Below are 20,601 nucleotides of genomic sequence, written 5' to 3'. Positions count from 1 at the left end.
ATAACTGAACCACGGAGGGGATTTCCCTCATATTGTTCTCGTGGTAGTGAGTAAGTCTCATGAGATCTGATGGTTTTATAAATGGGAGTTCCCCTGCACAAGTTGTTTTTTTTTTCGTTTTTTGGTTTTTTTGGGTTTTTTGGGTTTTTTTTTATTTTTTTGCCTGCCACCACGTAAGGCATGCGTTTCACCTTCTGCCATGATTGTGAGCTGCCCCCGCCCAGCCACATGGAACTGTGAGTCCATGAAACCTCTTTTGCTGTATAAATTACCCAGTCTCAGATATGTCTTTTATCAGCAGCGTGAAAACAGACTAATGCAGTCCCCAAATTCATTCAGCCTCCTTCTGTTAAGATGTGGTATCTACGCCTCCACTCCCTGAATCTAGGAGGATTTGCACTGCTTTGACCCCTAGAGTATGGCAGAAGCACTGCTCGCAAGGTTAAGTCCTAAAAGGCCAACCAGGTTCCATCTGTTTCTCTTGGAAGGCTCACTGAGATGCTCCCTTTTAGGATGCTCTTCTTACAACCCAGATACCAAGCTGTCAGAACGCAAGCCACATGGCAAAGCCATATGTAGATGCTCCCAGCTGAGCTAGTCCTTCAGCCATGCCATCCTAGGCACCTGACATGGAAGTGACCAAATAACGTCAGCCCCCAGCCATCTGTGTTTTTCCAACAGAGGCATCAGACATCCCGGAGCAGACGAAAGCTGTCTCTACTGAATTCCTGACCCCAAGATTCCACAAGCGCAGGATGGTTGTTGGTTTATCCCCCCTGAGTTTGGGGCAGTTTATTATGAAGCAATAGTAACCAGACTAAGAGGAGATGAGAAGTTCAGGAAGAAGAGGCTCCTGTGACGGCTACATGGTTCATGGATGGAGAGCTGAACGGTGCTCTAATGGGAGAGACCGGGGAAGGGGCACATAGCAAAACAGGACTGAGGGCCAACTTGTGTCTCTCCAGTGCCCTTTGCACTGTGATGAGTAGAAATGACTTGTACCCAGAGTAGTACTGTTTCATACTGTCTTCTGCTAACAGCAAGACTATTTAGGGCATGAACTCTATTGACTAATCTTCTCCCCTACCCCACTTTCTCAATAGGAGCGAAATCCTCAAATTAAAATTTGGTACAGGTCAATTGTAGTGGCACATGCCTGTAATCCCAGCACTTTGGGAAACCCAGGTGGGAGGATCGCTTGAGGTCAGGAGAGTTCAAGACCAGCCTGGGCAACATAGCAAGACCCTGTCTCTTAAAAATAATTTAATGGCCAGGCGCGGTGGCTCAAGCCTGTAATCCCAGCACTTTGGGAGGCCGAGGCGGGTGGATCACGAGGTCAGGAGATCGAGACTATCCTGGCTAACATGGTGAAACCCCGTCTCTACTAAAAATACAAAAAACTAGCCGGGCGTGGTGGCGGGCGCCTGTAGTCTCAGCTACTTGGGAGGCTGAGGCGGGAGAATGGCGTGAACCCGGGAGGCGGAGCTTGCAGTGAGCCGAGATCACGCCACTGCACTCCAGCCTGGGAGACACAGCGAGACTCCGTCTCAAAAAAAAAAAAAAAAAAAAAAAAAAAAAAAATTAATTAGCCAGGCATGTTGGCATGTACCTGCTGTCCCAGCTACTTGGGAGGCTGAGGTGGAAGAATTGTTTGAACCCAGAAGTTCAAGGCTGCAACGAGCTATGATCTCACCACGACACTCCAGCCTGGGCAATACAGCAAGACCCATCTCTTAAAAAAAAATTAGTACAAACACCAGGAGTGTGTTAGGTGAATTCAGTCTCTCTCAGTGATTCCAAATTTGTCCATGAAAGGGCTTCTAATGAAGGAGAATTACAGGGTCATAGCCCAAAACAGCCCAGACACAATCAAGAACCATCTTTAAAGTCCAATATTTTTGTCTTAAAAACTAACATTCTACACCATAACATATGAAGTATGTTTTTAACAGTACAGTGTCTTAAATTACCTGTGATGAGGTAAGAAGGACATTGCATGAACATGTACTCTGTTTATCATCAGATGTCAGAGGTACTCTGTCCCACAGCTGGGTTCCCCCAGGCAAATGCCAAAAGAATAAGTATACAGAATTCTGATGTGCCAAAGCCCTTTTGAAGGAGTCAGGTGCCTAGGGCTTAGCCATTTAGTCTATTGACCATAGAGCTGTTTTCTTCTTCTATTTTGAGACAGAGTCTCACTCTGTCACCCAGGCTGCAGTGCAGTGGCACAAACTCAACTCACTGCAATCTCCACCTCCCGGGCTCAAGGGATCCTTCTGCCTCAGCCTCCTGAGTAGCTAGGATTACAGTCGTGGGCCACCGTACCTGGCCTCGGAGCACTCTTAAAATATTTATCAGCATTGATGTTAATCATCAAGTTGTGGCATGTTTTGTTAAAAGAATCACATAGGAAGTAAACGGATCCTGAGCGAACAGAAGATTTCCAAGACATTAGGTCAGCAAATCTCCAGGAAGATGAAAAAGTGATCAAAATTTCTTAGCTGAGATCATTGGTGATATGTACGGTGACGTGCAGAATTTACACTTTGGGCATATAGAATTTTTTTCATCATGACGACATTTCTCTTGATCCTGCACCCTCTCACTTCCTCAGGGACATATGACTCCATTAATGATCACCCTCAAGCACTTCCTTTCTGTTGCCTCCTTCCCCTCCACTCTGGTGTCCTCGTCCTCAAAAGCCCTTCCCTTAAGTGAATTGGTACCCTAAGTCTGGAGAGCAATTTGGCAAAACCTAGCAGAAGAAAAAAAATGTACACATTTTGACCCAGATGTTTCACTTCTAGAAAATGTATCTTTAGTTATGCTTGCACAAGTTCATAAGGATAAATGTTGCTCATACACAGATGCTCTTTGAAGCATTGCCTATGAGAACAAAAACAGAGCATGACCTGAACAGACATCATTACAGGACTGGTCCAGTACATTGCAGTACAATAGAAAAGGATGCTGGTAATAAACTGTTGAGTGAAAAAAAGTTGCATACCATTGACTTTTTTTGAGACAGTGTCTCACCATGTTGCCCAGGCTGAACTGCAGTGGTGCAATCATAGCTCACTGCAGCCTTAAATTCCTGTGATCAAGCAATCCTCCCACCTCAGCCTGCTGAGTAGCTGAGACTACAAGGGTACCACCATGCCTGATTCTTTTACTTTATTTTATTTTCTGTAGAGATGGAGTCTCACTAGATTGCCCAGGCTGGTCTCAAACTCCTGGACTCAAGCGATCCTCCCACCTCAGTCTCCCAAAGTGCTGGGATTACAGGCGTGAGCCACAGTGCCCAGCCTACATTCTATTCTTGTCTTATAAGTAATGAATGGTATACATGGGAACTCCACACCTGTGCTCATGCATGTGTGTGTGTGTCACTTGATGTGCCCCTAGGCACACCCTGGGCTTGCAAGTATCTTAACACATAAACTCTATGGTGAGTAGTAACGCATCTCCCCCATGAACCTGTAAACTGTAAGAGGAAAGGGACTATTCATCTTTTTACCTCCAACATGCAGCACAGCGCCTGGCACACCAATGGCACCTGAATTAATGAGGGTGTGAGCATTCATGGGCACCAGGATATGTCAGTTATCTATTATTTGCATTGATCTAAGAACTAGGTATGTCTCCAGGAGAGAAAATAAACACTTAATGGATGGCTTCCAGGCTTTAGCAAACACATACACACACACAAACATACACACACACACACACACTCACTCACATCCAGGATTCCAGGCTCAAATTGTATTTGGAAAAACTGAGATAAACAAAGATAAACCATTTTCTTGACTGTAGGGCATCACTAAGATTTTAATTTGCATTGATATTCTCCAAGAGGCAGATATAGTATGGAGCATCATCCAAATTTTACTGACCATGAAGCACCTTCAGAGGAATATTTATTTACATTGATGTTCTGAGGATCATTCATCTGTAACATGCTGCATTAGAAGAATCACAAAGGAAGTCAATGGATCCCGGGTGAAAGTCGGATTGTGAAGAGGTGGGGTACGAGAATCTCCAGGAGGGCAAAAGAGTGATGAAAGTTTCTCAGGTAAGATCATTTGAAACTCCCATTGGATGGCGGAAACTGAGAAGGAAAAGATTTGGTCAATGGAACAAGAGTGAGCAAAGCATGCTTGAGCTGACAGCAGGGTGACAAAAATCCTCGCCCTGGGGACTTCCGAGACCCAGGCAGGGATGTCAGGGAAGGAGCCCAGCGATCAGAATTCCAGGTGCTTCCTACAAAGTTTCTGATTTAGGAGGTAGGGCCTCCAAATATATATATATAAAATATATATTATATATTATTATATATTATATATTATAATATATTATATATATAAAACAAAGACTCCAGGCAGAAACGTCTTCAACTCCCTGTCCACCTAACTGTCACCTTTTCTACATTCAGCTCTGTCTTTGCCACTCCCTGCCCATTATAGTAGAGGACAGTCCTTTCCCAAGTGTGTGTGTGTGTGTGTGTGTGTGTGTGTGTGTGTATATATATATATATATATATATTTTTTTTTTTTTTTTTTTTTTTTTAACTCACCAGATACATTTTGATGTTGAGCTAAATTTTGAACTGGCCATTGCTTGGCATCACTCTTTCTGCTCTGACACTAGCTCTTGTTCCCTTTAGAATCTGATCAGTAAGCTGATGGGAGCAGAGGCCACATTACATGAGGCAAGATTAAGAAGGAATCAAGGCCGGGCATGGTGGCTCAAGCCTGTAATCCTAGGACTTGGGAGGCTGAGGCGGGCAGATCACTTGAGGTCAGGAGTTCAAGACCAGCCTGGTCAACATGGTGAAACCCTGTCTCTCCTAAAAAAACAAACATTAGCTTGGTTTGGTAGCAGGCACCTGTAATCCCAGCTACTCGGGATGCTGAGGCAGAAGAATCGCTTGGATCTGGAAGACAGAGGTTGCATGAGCCAAGACCATGCCACTGCACTCCAGCTTGAGTGATAGAGGGAGACTTTTTCTCAAAAAAAAAAAAAAAAAAAAAAAGGAGGAAACGAAAAGTGGGGAAATAGAGCAATGTATGCAATTTTTCTTGGGGGAAGAAATAAGACATTGGTGAATAGGATGGAGGAGCTATCATTGATGAAATAAGGTCCCTGAAGACAGTGCGGCAGGGAAGAGATATTCCAGCACATGTGGCAGGTGGTCCTTGGACTTGGGAAAGGACCATCCTCTACTATCATGGACAGGGAGTGGCAAAGACAGAGCTGAATGTAGAAAAGGTGACAGTTAGGTGGACAGGGAGTTGAGGACGTTTCTGCCTGGAGTCTTTGTTTCAATTGTGAGTGAGGAGGTGACACCATTCTTAAGACAACTGAGTCGGGGTTGAAATAGTCATGAAGACCTGATCACTAGAACCATGACTCACACTGAGAACCTCGTTGAGGTTGAAGGTTAGAAGTATATAGGATCATTTATCTGTGTCCCATATCCTTGTAGAATCTTTTAGTAGTAGTAGTAGCAGTAGGAGGAGGAGGAGTAAGACAGGGTCTTTCTGTGTTGCCCAGGCTGGAGTGCAGTGGCACGATTATAGTTCACTGCAGCCTCCAACTCTTGGGCTCAAGCAATCCTCCCCCCTCAGCCTCCCAAGTGGCCAGGACTACAGGCATGCACCACCGTGCCCGGTTAAGGGTTTTTTTAGTTTTGCAGAGATGGGGTTCTCACTATGTTGCCCAGGCTGGTCTTGAGCTCCAAGGCTCAAGCAATCCTCCTGCCTCAGCCGTCCAAAGTGCTGGGATTACAAGCCTAAGCCATCATACTCAACCCATGTAGGATTTTCCCCTGGAGCACTCCACATACTGAAGCAGACGTAACAATGGAAAACAGCTGTCAAGGAGGATGCCACAGAGAGGCAGGTTGCAGTGTGAGCACCTACCCAGAGGGTCCACATTCTAGAGAATGACGAGATCAAGGTTGAGGCCATAGGAGTGAAAGTCAACAGGAAAGGTCACAAGAGTTGAAGTTGAGGCAACAAGAGGTGAGAATGTTGCCTGGTCATCCCCATGCTCATTCATCTCCCCGGTATGATCACAACTTGCGGTAGATACAAGAATGAACAAGCTGCTAGGGAATTCCAGGAGTGAATGGGTGACTAGAAGAAAAGCAGGTGATAGCAACGAGGGAGAGGGAGGCAGGGAATGTGCTCCTCAATGAAGCAGAGATTTTTACATAATGGTTAGGAACAAGCATATGAAAGTCTACCAGTAGCCTCAAGTGAAGAATCTCACTGCTCCTCTTGGGGGTCTTGGAGGGCACCCACTCTCCCAAATACATACACACACACACCTTGCTCCAACCAAAGTGGGTCCTCTTTCTGAGTATTGGCATTCCCCATAAGACTTATTTTAGAAAAGCTTTTACGAGCAAAACAAAAAACCATTAAACACCATTGATCATGCCTAACCCTTCCATTATAAGCCAAGGATGAGCTTGATGAAGGTATCCACTGCTGCATCCTGCTAGCGTACCACGTGAGGTATACTTTCCCCTAAGACACAGCTCCTGGATGATGCATCCTTTTAGGGCCGATGAGTTCAGCACCGCTGAAGTCCAGAAGAGCCAAGCATTGTAGGGAAGAAGGACCATTGGCCAGAGAAGGGCCATGATGGAAGTCCTCGGACACCTGTTAGGGACAGGGAAGAGATGCAAGAAGAGGAGAAGTAAAGATGGCAAGCAAGGAGGAGTCCAGCTGATGATTCCAATCTAGCAAGGAAGAGCAGCTCAGCATCCAGGCAACAAAGGCTGAGTTCTTTCAGCCTCTCACTGTGCGTGACCTTCCGTCACAAGGAAGTTTACAGGTCTTGTTTATGTGTAGACTTTTTTATAAGCTATTCAGAGCAGGGGTGGGAGGGAGAACTAGAGAGAAAAGTTCCCTTTGAATTTCCATTGCTTTCAGAGTCAGCAATTTAATGAGTCATGCATTCTAAATCCTTGCTTTGTCTACACGTTTTCATTTCAAAATACGAAAAAACACTTTGTTTGGAACATGAGATATTTTTAGATCATATATCAATAGTGCACATCCATTTCTCCCCATATGAATAAAAAAGCTTCCTTTGGATTGGGCTGGAGCCGCACCACAGTGGTGGGGTTGTTTACTTAGCTGTCATTTGTGGAAGCTACCTGGGCATCACTCTAGTTCCTGGAGTCTGTCTTCTAGGTGACATCATGGATGAGTCAGCTCTAGACCTGGTCCAAAGAGCTCCAGATCTCAAAGTCTGGACAAAAAGTAAAGAAGTGAAGGATTTCACTGCTCCTCTTAGGGATCTTGGGAGACACCCCATTATCCCAAATAGGTACACACACACCTTGCTCCAACAAAAGTGGGTCCTTTTTCTGAGTATTAGCATTCCCCACATGACTTATTTTAGAAAAGTTTCTATAAACAAAACAAAACAAAAATTAAACACCATTGATCACACCCAACTCTTCCATTATAAGCCAAAGATGAGCTCAAGTCCATACAGTGACTTGAGGGAGGCACCCACTGCTTCCTTCTGCTAAAGTGTCCTTTCAGACCTCCTTGCCAAGGAGTCACCTTGACAGGCTAGAAAAAAGGTCAGGGCTTCCTTGCTTCACTCCCTTGTGAGACCTTTGAGAGAAAGGAGAAGAGAAGGAGGTCACCATCTACAGGTCACCTCCTCCAGATGCATTGACAGAAGCATGTTGACACCTTAGGAAAGACATGAGTGGACAATCAAGGATCTTCTGCAGTGATGTAGGCTGACAAATGGGGGGACAACGGACTGCAAGGAAGGCTGGCTGTGGGAAGGGTGGGGTCCTACCTCTCCAGTCCCCAGCCAGTTCTGTCTAACCTATTGCCTTTTTTTTTTTTTTTTTTTTTTGAGACAATGTCTCTCTCTGTCGCCAGGCTGGAGTGCAGTGGCATGATCTCAGCTCACTGCAATGTCTGCCTCCTGGGTTCAAGCGATTCTCCTGCCTCAGCCTCCCAAGTAGCTGCGACTATAGACACACACCACAATGCCCAGCTAATTTTTGTATTTTTAGTAGAGATAGAGCTTCACCATGTTGGCCAGGATGATCTCAATCTCTTGACCTCATGATCCACCCACCTCGGCCTCCCAAAGTGCTGGGATTACAGAAGTGAGCCACTGCGCCTGGCGTAACCTATTGCTTTTGTTCCACAAGTCACAGTTCATCATTTTGGGTCTTGTAGGGATTACCTTCTTGAAAAGTTCCAACTTAAAGCCTTAATAGCAAATACCTTCCCAGCACTTCATGGAGCATCAATTAACTCCAAGAATAAGAAATACATATAATAGCTCAAGGAACTGGTATGATATAGTTTGGATATTTGTCCCCTCCAAATCTCATGTTGGAATATGATCCCCAGTGTTGGAGATGGGGCCTAGTGGGAAGGGTTTGGGTCATGCACGCGAATGCCTCATGAATGCCTCAGCACCCTCCCTGTGATAATGAGTGAATTCTCACTCTATTAGTTCATGCAAGAGCTGGTTGTTTAAAAGAGCCTGCCTCTCTCTTGTTCCCTCTCTCTCCATGTGACATTCCTGCTCCCACTTTGCCTTCCACTATGATTGGAACCTTCCTGAGGCCCTCAACAGAAGCAGATTAGGCCACGCTTCTTGTCCAGTCTGCAGAACCATGAGCCTAATAAACCTCTTTTTTAATCAATTGCCCAATCTCAGGTATTCCTTTATAGCAGCACAAAATGGACTAATACATGGGGATGAGGAGGCACCCCAGTTCTCCAGTCACTCCCCCTCCCCATCTTCTGTCCGCCCATTTAGAGTGGCAGCAGCTGCATTCATACATCTGACCCTCTTCTCTTGGGCACTATTGATTTGATCAGGAATGGACAGCAATGGGCTTGTTTCCCAGGGGATTTGGAATTGAGACCACACTGATTCCTCCATTTGATCACTGTTAAATGGGTAGCTATTTGACATGAATCATTTTCACATGGACAGAGAAACGCAAGAGACTTAGCTTTCTCAGATTTTCCACATCCTTCTAGGTCTTTGATGATGAGCTAAATTTTGAACTGGCCATTGCTTGGCATCGTTCCTTCTGCTCTGACACTAGCTCTCGTTCCCTCCAGAATCTGATCAGTAAACTGATGGGAGCAGAGGCTACATTACATGAGGTGAGATTAAGAAGGAATCAAGGCCGGGTACGGTGGCTTAAGCCTGTAATCCTAGCACTTTGGGAGGCCAAAGCAGGTGTATCACTTGAGGTCAGGAGTTTGAGACCAGCCTGGTCAACATGGTGAAACCCCGTCTCTACTAAAAATACAAAAATGAGCTGGGTTTGGTGGCAGCCACCTGTAATCCCAGAGCTGCACCTCTGGACTTGGATTTCACGAGACCCACCCTCTGCCCACTCCCATGGAAATATCCCTAGCATGTTTCCCTTTTCATTCCTGAGAACTCTCCTGGCCTTCTGTCCCTTGCAACCAATATGGCTCTGGGAGATGTGAAAGTGATCTGGAGACAGAAGACGAGACACATCAAGGAGGCTCCTCTCTGCTTTCTAACTTCGCCTGCCCTGCCCACGCTGTGCATAACTGCTCAGGCCACCACAGCTAGGAAGTAGTGGTGGCTCTTTGAGCATGCTTTGGGGTCAGAGGAGGCCCCTGGTGCCCCTGTTTTTGCTAAGGTGTCAACATGCTTCTTTCAGTGCACCTGGAGAAGATGACCTGTAGATGGGGACTGCCTTCTCTTTTACTCCTTTCTCTCAAAGGTCTCACAATACCCAGGCTGTGCTTTATCTGAAGGAGGTTGCCAGCCAGAGAACTGAAGGGCAGGAGGTGATGCGCTCTGAGAGATGACATTACTGCTGAACCTAACGGGAGAACACGTTCCAGATGAGATATGTTCCCACTCCCCTCCACGTCCAACTCCCTGGAGCCAAGATCTTGACCACAGATCTCCCTCCTCTGGCCCCACCTAATCTGCTGCTTTTTGGCTCTCTCCCTCTCAGCCCACTACACAAAGAAATCTTTGGGGAATGTGTGGGTACATGCCCAAGGATGGAATAACAAAAACAAAAGCATGTTCATTGTGCGTGTGTGTGTGTGTGTGTGCACGTGCATGCAAATGTGTGATGGGAACAGCCAGAGGTGTAGAGACCCTTAGCCCCAGGCCCTAAAGGGAGTTTATGTTCAACTCCAAAAGAGAAGCACACACCTTGGGAGAAACTGACTCCTTGGGTCATCGCTGTCCCCTAGAGACAGGTGACACTAAACTGCCTAATTCATGCTGCTCACAACTCTGGCCAAAAAATGCCAAGTTCCCAAAATGCAGGATAAAATGGGGAAACATTTTTAATGTGACAATGTGTTGAGCAAAAAGATTTCTTTTCTGTTTGCTGTGTGATATCCTCAGATCTACAGAGGCAGGCAAATATCCCTTTCCTCCGTCCCACCAACTGTACTTGTCACTCAAGGCAGCCCTCCTAGGACTTACAGAAATGTTTCTCTGACTCAGTTCTTACCTCCTTTTTTCAACATGCCCCACCCCTTTACCAGGGGAAGTGTTCACCGTCCTTTCATTTATCCTAGGCTGGTGAAAGTCCAACCACGCCTGCCTTTGGTGGGGGGTCCTCTCCTGGAAGGGATGAGCTGAGATGGGGAGACCATCCCAAAATGTTCTCTGACTCTAGCCAGCCTTCCTTGCTCTGAGCGTGCCCTTCAGCATTTGTCATTTCCAGCTTTACGCTGTCCTATTCTAGATCCTTCCTCAGAGGCTGAGAGAGTGGCTCCCCCGGTTGGTCAGCGTTCCCTTGGCCAGGGGTCTCATCAGCTCCCGCCCTTGGCTTCTCAAATGTCAAGCTGTGTTGGAGAAGGTTCTGAACAAAGTCTTGCAGCATCCTGTTCCTGGATCCTACAGTCTGGCCCCCTGCTCATGGGAGAAATTGCTGAACACCAGGAGCTGTAGTCACCATAAATACATCCACTTCCTTTTCTTCCCCATAAGCCTATCTCTAAACTAACTGCCCCCACCATATACGCTTTCAGCCGCCACTGAAAGCTGGTGGCTAGAGCTGGAGATCCCATTCTGAACAGCCTTAGGAAGAGAATTTCAGAATGTACCCATTTATAGGACTCACCACAGACCGATTCCTTGATGCCAGCATCACACAGACCAAAACTGCGTTCTATACCAAACCACACCCAGAGTTGCAACTCCTCTTGAGTTTGTACGGCCGAGGGTCTCCGAGGAAAAGAAAAAGAGTAAGATAAAAAAAACCCATGGAGGCCTGTGGCTTGGTAGCATAGAAAACTCTTTACCCCGAACTGACCGCATCAATGACCAGAGAGACACAGGGTAGCCTAGTGGTTAGGAACATAATTTTTTTTTTTAGCGGTGGGAGGAGGGGTGGAATTCAGAGAGACTTGGGTAGGAATCCCAGGTTTGCCTTTGGCTGTGTCATCTCAGTCAAGCTGCCTAATGTTTGTGTTACTTTCCTCCTGTCAAAGCGAGACTAACAACATCCTTATGAAATTATTTGAGAATTGATTGAAATTGTCGATGCAAAGGTTCCATTTTTATGCTAGTGCATAGTCCACACTCTGTAAGTTGTATTTGTCATTGTTCACCTGAAAACAAGCATGTCTCTCCCCAAGAGTCGGTTTGCAAACCCGTCCCTTCGTCCCATCCACACATCTCAAATAGGCTCAAGAAAGGGGATAGAATCTCTGTACCCAACCCGGACAGCTCTCCCAGGTGTTCAGTTCATAGATTCTCCTCTCCAACCTAGACACGCAGCAGCGGCAAAGGTTCCTGGACCCCGCACCACCCCCTACCTGAGGGCTGCCAAACAATCTAGATCCTGGGGTTTGGGGGAAGAAGACTTGCCAGGTGGGGAAGTCGGGGGCCTGGCTCCTCGGCGGCTCCTCTCCCCGTCCGAGGGCTCCTCCGTCCCCCTTTTTCTCATTCTCGGGCTTCCCCTCTCCGGGTTGCTCTGGCAGCCGCATCGGGGGTCCAGGGCGATGTTCTCAGAGAGATTTAGGAGCACATCAAAGGAACGTCAGCGAAGGCACTGAGACTCTGAAAGGAGTTGACAGAAACTTACAGCCTGCACAGTGCTGGGCGATTATTTTTCTCAAAGCCGGCCGCCTAAATAATTCACACCCTCCCTTCCGTGTTTACACAGGACAATGGTAGAAACACAATCCTGGCACAAGAAATATAATTACAGTTGTGACAGATGTTTAGTTATTAATAAGGCCTCAATGTCACCAGAGGGTAATGCACAACAAGCCAATAATGGGCTTTTGGAGCCAACCTTAATATTTACAGGTATTTTTCCATTCGTACTCACATGGGCATTGCTGGAGTATGAGCAGTGTGGAGAGATCTATAGCCGCCAACGTGATTGCAACTTGCAAGGAAGCAAAGCACCTCGCCAGCATCATTTGTTTCCTTGCTGCTGACACCAGGAAATCCACAGAAACAAAATGAGGGACTGAGCTGGAAATCACCGTCTAACGGTGAAGGGCTCTTGCCAAGTCTCCCAAACTTGGTGATGCTGTCACAATCCCAGGGCAATATCCTCCTAACTTCCTTAAAGCAAAGAGCATCCAAGACGGCATCCCGTTACCAGCTCCAGTGCAGACTTGCAGCCCACGCATACGGAATCTCTACGTCCACTTGATGTCACCAAGTGGCAACATCCTCTTTCTATCTCTCTCTCTCTCTCTGATATCCAGTTACCGCCTACTTGTCCCTTACAACTCAGCTCAGCTGTCACCTCTTCTGAAAAGCTGTCCTTGACCTGGCCCTCTCCCTTGGTTGAGTTAAGGCACCCCTCATCTCTGCCTACTTCTACTGTCATTTGTCTACAACCTCCATCCCTTCCTCCCAACACTGTGTTGAGAAAAACCCCAGGCTAGATGCACACTGTGTGGCATTTAAGCCCAGGCAGGAACAACCTTAAAGTAACTGGTGCTCAATAAACATGTATTGAACACACATTTAATCAATGTCAGTTCTTTTTGGTTCCATTGAAGTTAAAAACAAACAGTAATGAAGACCAACAAAGACTCTCTAGAGATGTGAAGTTCAGAGAGTGTAACTGGAAGACGTTGGTGACGAAACCAACAAAGCCCTGGCCACCATGGATCAGGGACCTATCTGAGAAAGCTGTGCTCATAAGGATGTCTGCACGTTGCAGCAGGCAATGGCTTCTCGCAGCCACACACAGATGAGTCTCCATTTCTCATTGCTTGGCCCCTGAACATCGCATCCTGGGAAGAGTCCCTCTGCCCTCTTTCTGCTCTCTCAATTCCGGCGAGAGGTGCATGCCCACGCCTGGGAAGCGGTCTCCTGTCAAAGTCAGATTTTAGGAGATCAGGCTCAGAAAATGACTGTAGAAAGCAGGAAGAAGGCTTGAAGAGCTGTATGTGGATGGTGGACATTATTGTTGTAGATCATTGTTGTAAATCTGCACACACACTACCCACTGAAAATTAGCCTCATTTGGCTCGAATGAAACAGGCTCAGCCCAAGGCCCTGTGCGTAACTCATCAGCCACTGGGGTGAATGAATGAAGGACAGACACATAAACCAACTGGATGCTTTGTAATTTCCACCTGGACCAGAAACCCTCGTGTCCTTAGCTCAGATCTGGACCAGATGGTGTCTGGGTGCCCCTGACCTCTGAGGTCTCTGGTTCCCCAAGGTTGTGGGATAGAGTTGAGCCCTCCATCCCACAGGAATGATGAGATAGGACAGGAAGGGTGTTATGTCCTGTGACTGGGCTGGAACTTCCCAAGGGCTGGGATCGCAAAGATACCTTAAAGAGAGTAAGTGTCTCAAAGCAAGAAGCCATGTCTCACCAAACAGCACGTGTGCAATGCATCCACGTAACAGCACTTGGCCTCAAACACACACATGCACACACTGGTCTTCAGATGCGTGCTCACAGATCAGCCTTGTAGCATTCATAGCCTAGAGGTGATCTTAGACCCACCTAGCATGGCTGGGGAGGCCTCAGGAAACTTACAATTATGGCAGAAGGCAAAGGGGAAACAGGCATGTCTTCACTCGCCTGTTTCCTGAGACATATGCCCAGGAGCACTCACCCCCACACCCACATGGCTCCCACGCAACTTCACACAGCTGCACACTCTGTCCCCATCAGCACGCACCCGTACGCCGCTCACTTACACATGCCTATGACTCATATATTCACACACACTACAACACCCACTTCCCCACACACGCTGCACATGCTGAAACTCTTGGAGACTTCTCTAGTTAGCTCGTTAAGTTAAACAGGAGAAACAAGTGTGTCATTACAGTAGAAACGCAAAAAAAAAAAAAAATGACATTTTATTTTCAGATATGCTTTTAGTTGCCATGGCAGTCCCAGCACCATGGAAGTTGTGATTGGTGGTAAATGCATATTTCAAAAAGCAGTAATTAGCTCCCCATATGCAAAAACTTCTGAATATGTTGAGTCCCTTCTCTTGTCAGGTACCTCCCAAGGCAGTGTGGACATCAGAGCAAGGCACCCAGATGAGAACACCAGGAGCTCTCTGCAAGGATGTTCCAGGCTGATGGTCACCAGGCTTCTGAGCCCAATACATTTAATGACTTGGAACCTGCCCACAGCTCAACAGGCGCACGGCACTGAAGGTGTCAGCTCCCTGTAAGGAACAATGGCTCCTGCTGCTCAGCTGGCCTCTGGTGCCCTCACTGCGTCACTCGGGATGTGCCAGAAAAACACAAAGCCAGGGGACCCAAAATGGAGCTGGCTCCTGCAGTCAGAAGCCATCTCTCCAGAATTCCCCTCTCCCAGTCACAGCTGCCTGCTGGCATAACAACGGGGGAAGCCAAACTGCCCTGCACAAGCCGGACTGACCACCCTTGGCCAACTAATGAAGCACCCCATGTTGGCATCTGCAGAGAAGACAGACCTCCATCTTTCCATTTAACTGGAAGCTTCTCCAAGACACAGGCACCTCCTGAGTCCTCACAGCCTTATGCATCTTGGGACCCAAGGTGCATTTCCCAATGAGCTTCCTTGTCCCCAAATTAACTGGCTACCTCATTTCCTGATGTGATTCCTAAGGACGATTAATTTCCAGAATTTGTCCTCTAAAGTCCATTTGCTAATTGCCTTTACAATCACCATCTGAAAGGTCAGCCGGGAGGAGCTGGATTTTTGAGCCTCAGTCTTGAAGTTAGAGCTTTGGGCTAATTCCTAGACCCACATGAGGGTCCTTATCAGCCTTTTTTTTGTTTTATTGTTTTTTGGGGTTTTTTTTTTTTGAGACAGAGTCTTGTTCTGTCTCCCAGGCTGGAGTGCAGTGGTGTGATCCCTGCTCACTGCAGCCTCTGCCCCCCAGGTTCAAGCCATTCTCCACCTCAGCCTCCTGAGTAACTGGGATTACAGGTGCACACCACCAGACCTGGCTAATTTTTGTATTTTCAGTAGAGACGGGTTTCGCCATGTTGGCCAGACTGGTCTCGAACTTCTGACCTCAAGTGATCCACCTGCCTCAGCCTCCCAAAGTGCTGGGATTACAGACATGAGCCACCAGCCCCTTGTCAGCTTTTCATTCCAATAGGTGACCTACCCACTTCCTTTAGCACTGAAAATGTCCCTGGAACACTGGCCACTCTTTTAGGGCTCAGACCAGTAGGAGGCACTCTTACCCACCCAAAAAGTGATGCAGCCCTGGGTCTACCCTTTGAGTGCTCCATCACCTGCGTCACTTTTACCAACCCATAATATGCAGAGAATGGTGGAGTGATGCTGTTAAGAACATCGCTAATCAAATTAGACCATGCAGTCCAAATCCTGGCTGTGCCACTTAGGGGCTGTGTGACCTTGGGCAAGTGACTTAACCTCTCTGGGCTTCAGTTTCCTGATCTGCAAAATGAACCTGATAATAACACCTACCTTTTAAAGTTATTGTAAAGTGTTAGGCACAGAGCAGGTGCTACATATGCTAGCTACCTGATATGGTCTGGATTTGTGTCCCCACCCAAATCTCATGTCAAATTGTAATCCCCAATGTTGGAGATGGGGCCTGGTAAGAGGTGAGTGGATCACCGGGGTGGATTTTGCCCACTTTCATGCTGTTCTTGTGATAGAGTTCTCATGAGATCTGGTTGTTAAAAAGTGTGAGGTGCTTCCCTCCTCTCTTTTCCTCATGCTCTGGCCACGTGAATACATGCCTGTTTCCCCTTGGCCTTCCACCCAATTGTAAGTTTCCTGAGGCCTCCCCAGCCATACTTCCTGTATAGCCTGCGGAACTGTGAGCCCATTAAACCCCTTTTCTTTGTAAGTTACCCACTCTCAGGGATTTCTTTATAGCAGTGCAGTAAGCAACAGACTAATACACTATCATTCTCCATTTTTTTCTTTTTGCACTAATAGATAGTGACTGCGCTCCTTCTCTGCTCAGATGGGCGCTGGACTGGATACACAGCGGGATGGAGGTGGGACATGCAGAAGTGAATCCACCACAGATGTAGCCTCACAGAGCTCGGAGTCAAGCTGAGAACTCAGACACAAACACACGGAACAGGGGAAGATTGTCCCTGCTCCTTCAGTCTGAAGGATCGGTTTGTTCCTGAGGGTATCCAAGAAGGCAGACTTTGATTCTCCCCTTCTGAGGCACTAGGTATGCAGATGTGCACTGTGTGGCATTTAGGCCCAGGCAGGGGCATCCTTAAAATAATTGGTGTTCAATAAACATGTATTGAACACACATTTAATCAATGTTAATTCCCTTTGGTTCCATATTGACGTTAAAAACAAACTGTAGGCCTGGCATGGCGCCTCACATCTATAATCCCAGCACTTTGGGAGGCCAAGAGGGGTGGATCACCCACGGTCAGGAGTTTGAGCCCAGACTAGCCAACATGGTGAAACTCCATGTCTATTCGGGGGAAAGATCTCCACTGTCCAGCCTGGGGCACAGAGCAAGACTCCGCGTCAAAAAAAAAAAAAAAAAAAAAAAAGAAACAAAAACAAAAATTAGCAGTGCATGGTGGCTCACGCTTGTAGTCCCCAGCTACTCAGGAGGGTAAGGCACGAGAGAGAATCACTTGAACCCGGGAGGTGGAGGTTGCAGTGAGCCGAGATCACGCCACTGCACTCCAGCCCGGGCAACAGAGTGAGACTCAGTCTCAGAAAAAAATTAAAACACACACACACACACAGATAATAAAGACAAAGACTCTCTAGAGATGCGAAGATCAGAGAGTGTAACTGGAATATGTTGGTGATGTTGGTGACAAAACCAACAAGGCCCTGGCCATCATGGATAAATAATTTTTTGTATAAATTTATAGGATACAAGTGCAATTTTGTTACATGCAAAGATTGCATAGTGGTCATGAAAAGACATACAAATTACCACCAATTATTTTCTTTTTTTTTTTTTTTTTTTTTTTTTTTTTGAGACAGGGTTGCACTCGGCCACCCAGGTTGGAGTGCAGTGGCGCAATCATAGCTCTCTGCAGCCTCGACCTCCCAGGCTCAAGTTATCCTCCCACCTCCAGCCCCCTGAGTAGCTGGGACTACAGGCGGGCCCCACCTCCAGCCCTCTGAGTAGCTGGGACTACAGGCGGGCACCATCACTCCTAGCTAATTTTTGTATTTTTTGTAGAGATGCAGTTTCACCGTGTTTCCCAGGTTGGTCTCAAACTCCTGGGCTCAAGCAATCTACCCACCTCAGCCTCCCAGAGTGCTGGGATGGCAGGTGTGAGCCACCACACCTAGGCCCAAGTATACTTTTTTGGGGTGGGGGCTAGGGGGTGGCGGTGGAATGGAGTCTTGCTCTGTGGCCCGGACTAGAGTGCAGTGGCATGATCTCAGCTCACTGCAACCTCCGCCTCCCGGGTTCAAGCAATTCTCCTGACTCAGCCTCCCGAGGAACTGGGATTACAGGCGCCCGCCACCGCTCCCGGCTAATTTTTGCATTTTTAGTAGATACAGGGTTTCACCATCTTGGCTAGGCTGGTCTCGAACTCCTGACCTCATGATCTACCTGCCTCGGCCTCCCAAAGTGCTGGGATTACAGGCATGAGCCACCACACCCAGCCCAGTATACTCTTAAATGGATCTCTGTGCTTGTAATCCACACACCAGATTGGTGGCTGAAGGCCACAGAGGCTGAAATGATGAGGTCGGCCAGTCCACTTAGACTGTATCCATATACCTCCCTTCCTCAGAGGCTGGCACAGGGTATACTCTTAAATCGATCTCTGTGCCAGCCTCTGAGGAAGGGAGGCGTATTTCAGCCTCTGTGGACTTCAGCAACCAAACTGGTACATGGGTTACAAGCAGACTGAGCACACCAAAGTCCTTCATGGATTTGATCCCTTTTGAAGTGTCTAAAATTCCAATCACTGGGAGCAAGATTGAGCTGAAAATCTAATACTTGTGAATGGAGGAGGATGAGCCTGTGTTGTTTATGGGCATAAATAATTCATAAGCATGGGTTAAATGATTTTATTTAGTCTCTGGGAGCCCCATGGAACAGTGGTTCCCAGGCTGTTACTCGAAGACCCAGTTCAAAGAATCACCAAGGAACGTTCCCTACCTTTTAACCACGTTGGGCATCAAGTTAAGAGTCTTTCGCATCTTGTGGTCTCTGCTAGGTTTTACGATTGTTGAGGGCCACATTATAATCATAATTTTTTCAATGCTTGATAATGGTTTCGCCCGTGGTCCTTTCCTCTAAAACCCTGCAAAGACGCACCACATTTAACACACAAGAAGAATTTATTTTTGTTATAAATGAACATAATTCTTTTTTGAAGATACCTTTTGGACGAAATGTTGCATGGTGCAGGTCATGCCATATGGTGTGTAATGAGGTACGAGTTGCTGACAAAAAAGAGGATGGGGGCAGAGTGTGAGCTCCAGCCTGCCCCAAAGCTAAGCCCTGCATTTGCTGGAACATGGGAGCCTGGAGCTTTTAAATATGTAAGAAAGGTTGTCACATCTACTCAACTGCTTATGAGCAATGAAGTCTCATCACTGCACTTGTGTTTACTGACTCTGCAGAGGTGACTGTTGGCCATCATTTTGAATATCTTAATACTAAGATGTATTCAAAAGTACAAAAAAGAAATCTAAAACCGCTGATGCAGGATGTAGAAAATGTCCATGGAATTCCTTGAAAGATGCAAAAGCGAAATCCTTCTATGTGATGTAAAATGAAAACTTGTTTTCTCCCTATCTCTGTCCAAAACCAATTAGATAACATCATGCAAATAAAATACATACACAGTCAAAGCCAAAATTCTAAGCCGACATCTGAAAACTGAAATTAGCTTTTCAAATCACCTCCGTACAATTCTACTGCAGGTGAGACTTCTCAGGAGCCCTAACGTCCCTTCGGTCCTGGCTTAGACTGACATAAGCAAAACATACTAAACCCTGGTTCTTCAAAGTGAAAACCAAGACCTATGAATGGCTCACAACAATAAAATTAACATTGAAAATCAGAATAAAATAGGGAACTATATATATTTCCTGAACATAAATACATACACCTCCACATCAGCTCACAAGCCAGCACCCTACTTTCCAGGAAGCACTAGAAACTTTATTGCTAAACTCAGAAAAAATACAAGGATGTTCACTATGTCTGCTACTATTAACACCGTACTGTAGGCATTAACCAACATGATTAGACAAGCAATTAGAGGCATAAGATGGGAAAAGAAATAAAGTTATTTGAAAGTGATATGATTATATGTCTGGAAAATCCAAAAGAATTCATGAAAAAACTATTACAAATAATAGGTGAATTTAGTAAAGCAATAGAATGTAAGACCAGCATACAGAACTTAATAGGAGATGTGTAGAAGCAATACTGAGTTAGAAGATAATGTATGAGCAGACCCTATTTATAATAGCAAACATATATAAATCAAAAGTTTTACAGATTTGAAAAAAATTGTATCAAAAGGAAAAAGCAAAGCAATTCCTTAAAATAGAAAATGAACTGGAACATACAAACACAACTGTATTTCAAGTTAATGGTTTAACTACAGAGAAAATTGTTTTTTTCAAGTTACTTTAAAACATAATATTTTGACTGAGCTTTCCAACTGAGACATAGTCTCAGGACAAAAAGAACCACAAAGAAATCATACATAAGAGATTCATGTAACATCATTAGGAATCAACATTTTCTATGTTAGAGAAAAGAGCTGTAAATATAACAATTTTAAGGTTAAGTAAAAACTCTGAAATCTAGTCTGAATAAAAATATCAGTGTGAACTCATAATTTATTTTTGTCTTTAAAAAAATATGGACATGTCAGTTTTGTCACTGAAAAGACGTCAAGGTAATAAAACTCAGGCAATGAGCACCCAAATTATAGTCTCTAAATACCATTTCCAGCTAAGTAACCAGTTCCATGGGAGGAAATACGAAAAGTCTTGTCAGGCCTAAAAGTGGATAAGCTCTCAATGATGCCAAATGACAGAGAAACCAACCGGAAGACATATGCAATGACCAAATATGGTACAACTCATTATCCTGAAAACTGATATGAATGTAATTGCTAAGGCATAAAGTAATTACTCTTTTAAAAGTA

At 45.9% G+C, this 20,601-nt stretch overlaps 1 protein-coding gene across 4 annotated transcripts in view; it reads right to left on the bottom strand.

Moving 5' to 3' along the window:
- Nucleotides 1-20,601, bottom strand: part of CALN1 (calneuron 1) — a 662,896-nt gene that overhangs the window by 606,177 nt on the left and 36,118 nt on the right. The window contains exon 2 of one of the 4 annotated variants that reach the window (XM_050783591.1): nucleotides 11,832-12,075. The exons of 2 other annotated variants lie outside the window; for them this stretch is intronic. In XM_050783591.1, coding sequence (XP_050639548.1) covers nucleotides 11,832-11,962 — 131 coding nt within the window. In that variant the 5' untranslated portion in view covers nucleotides 11,963-12,075. The remainder of the gene's footprint in view (nucleotides 1-11,831; nucleotides 12,076-20,601) is intronic. One more of the 4 variants, XM_050783597.1, reaches the window with a different exon arrangement.

Source organism: Macaca thibetana, chromosome 3 (genome assembly GCF_024542745.1).
Source record: "Macaca thibetana thibetana isolate TM-01 chromosome 3, ASM2454274v1, whole genome shotgun sequence".
NCBI classification, from domain to species: domain Eukaryota; kingdom Metazoa; phylum Chordata; class Mammalia; order Primates; family Cercopithecidae; genus Macaca; species Macaca thibetana.
This window is presented reverse-complemented; position numbering and strand designations above follow the sequence as displayed.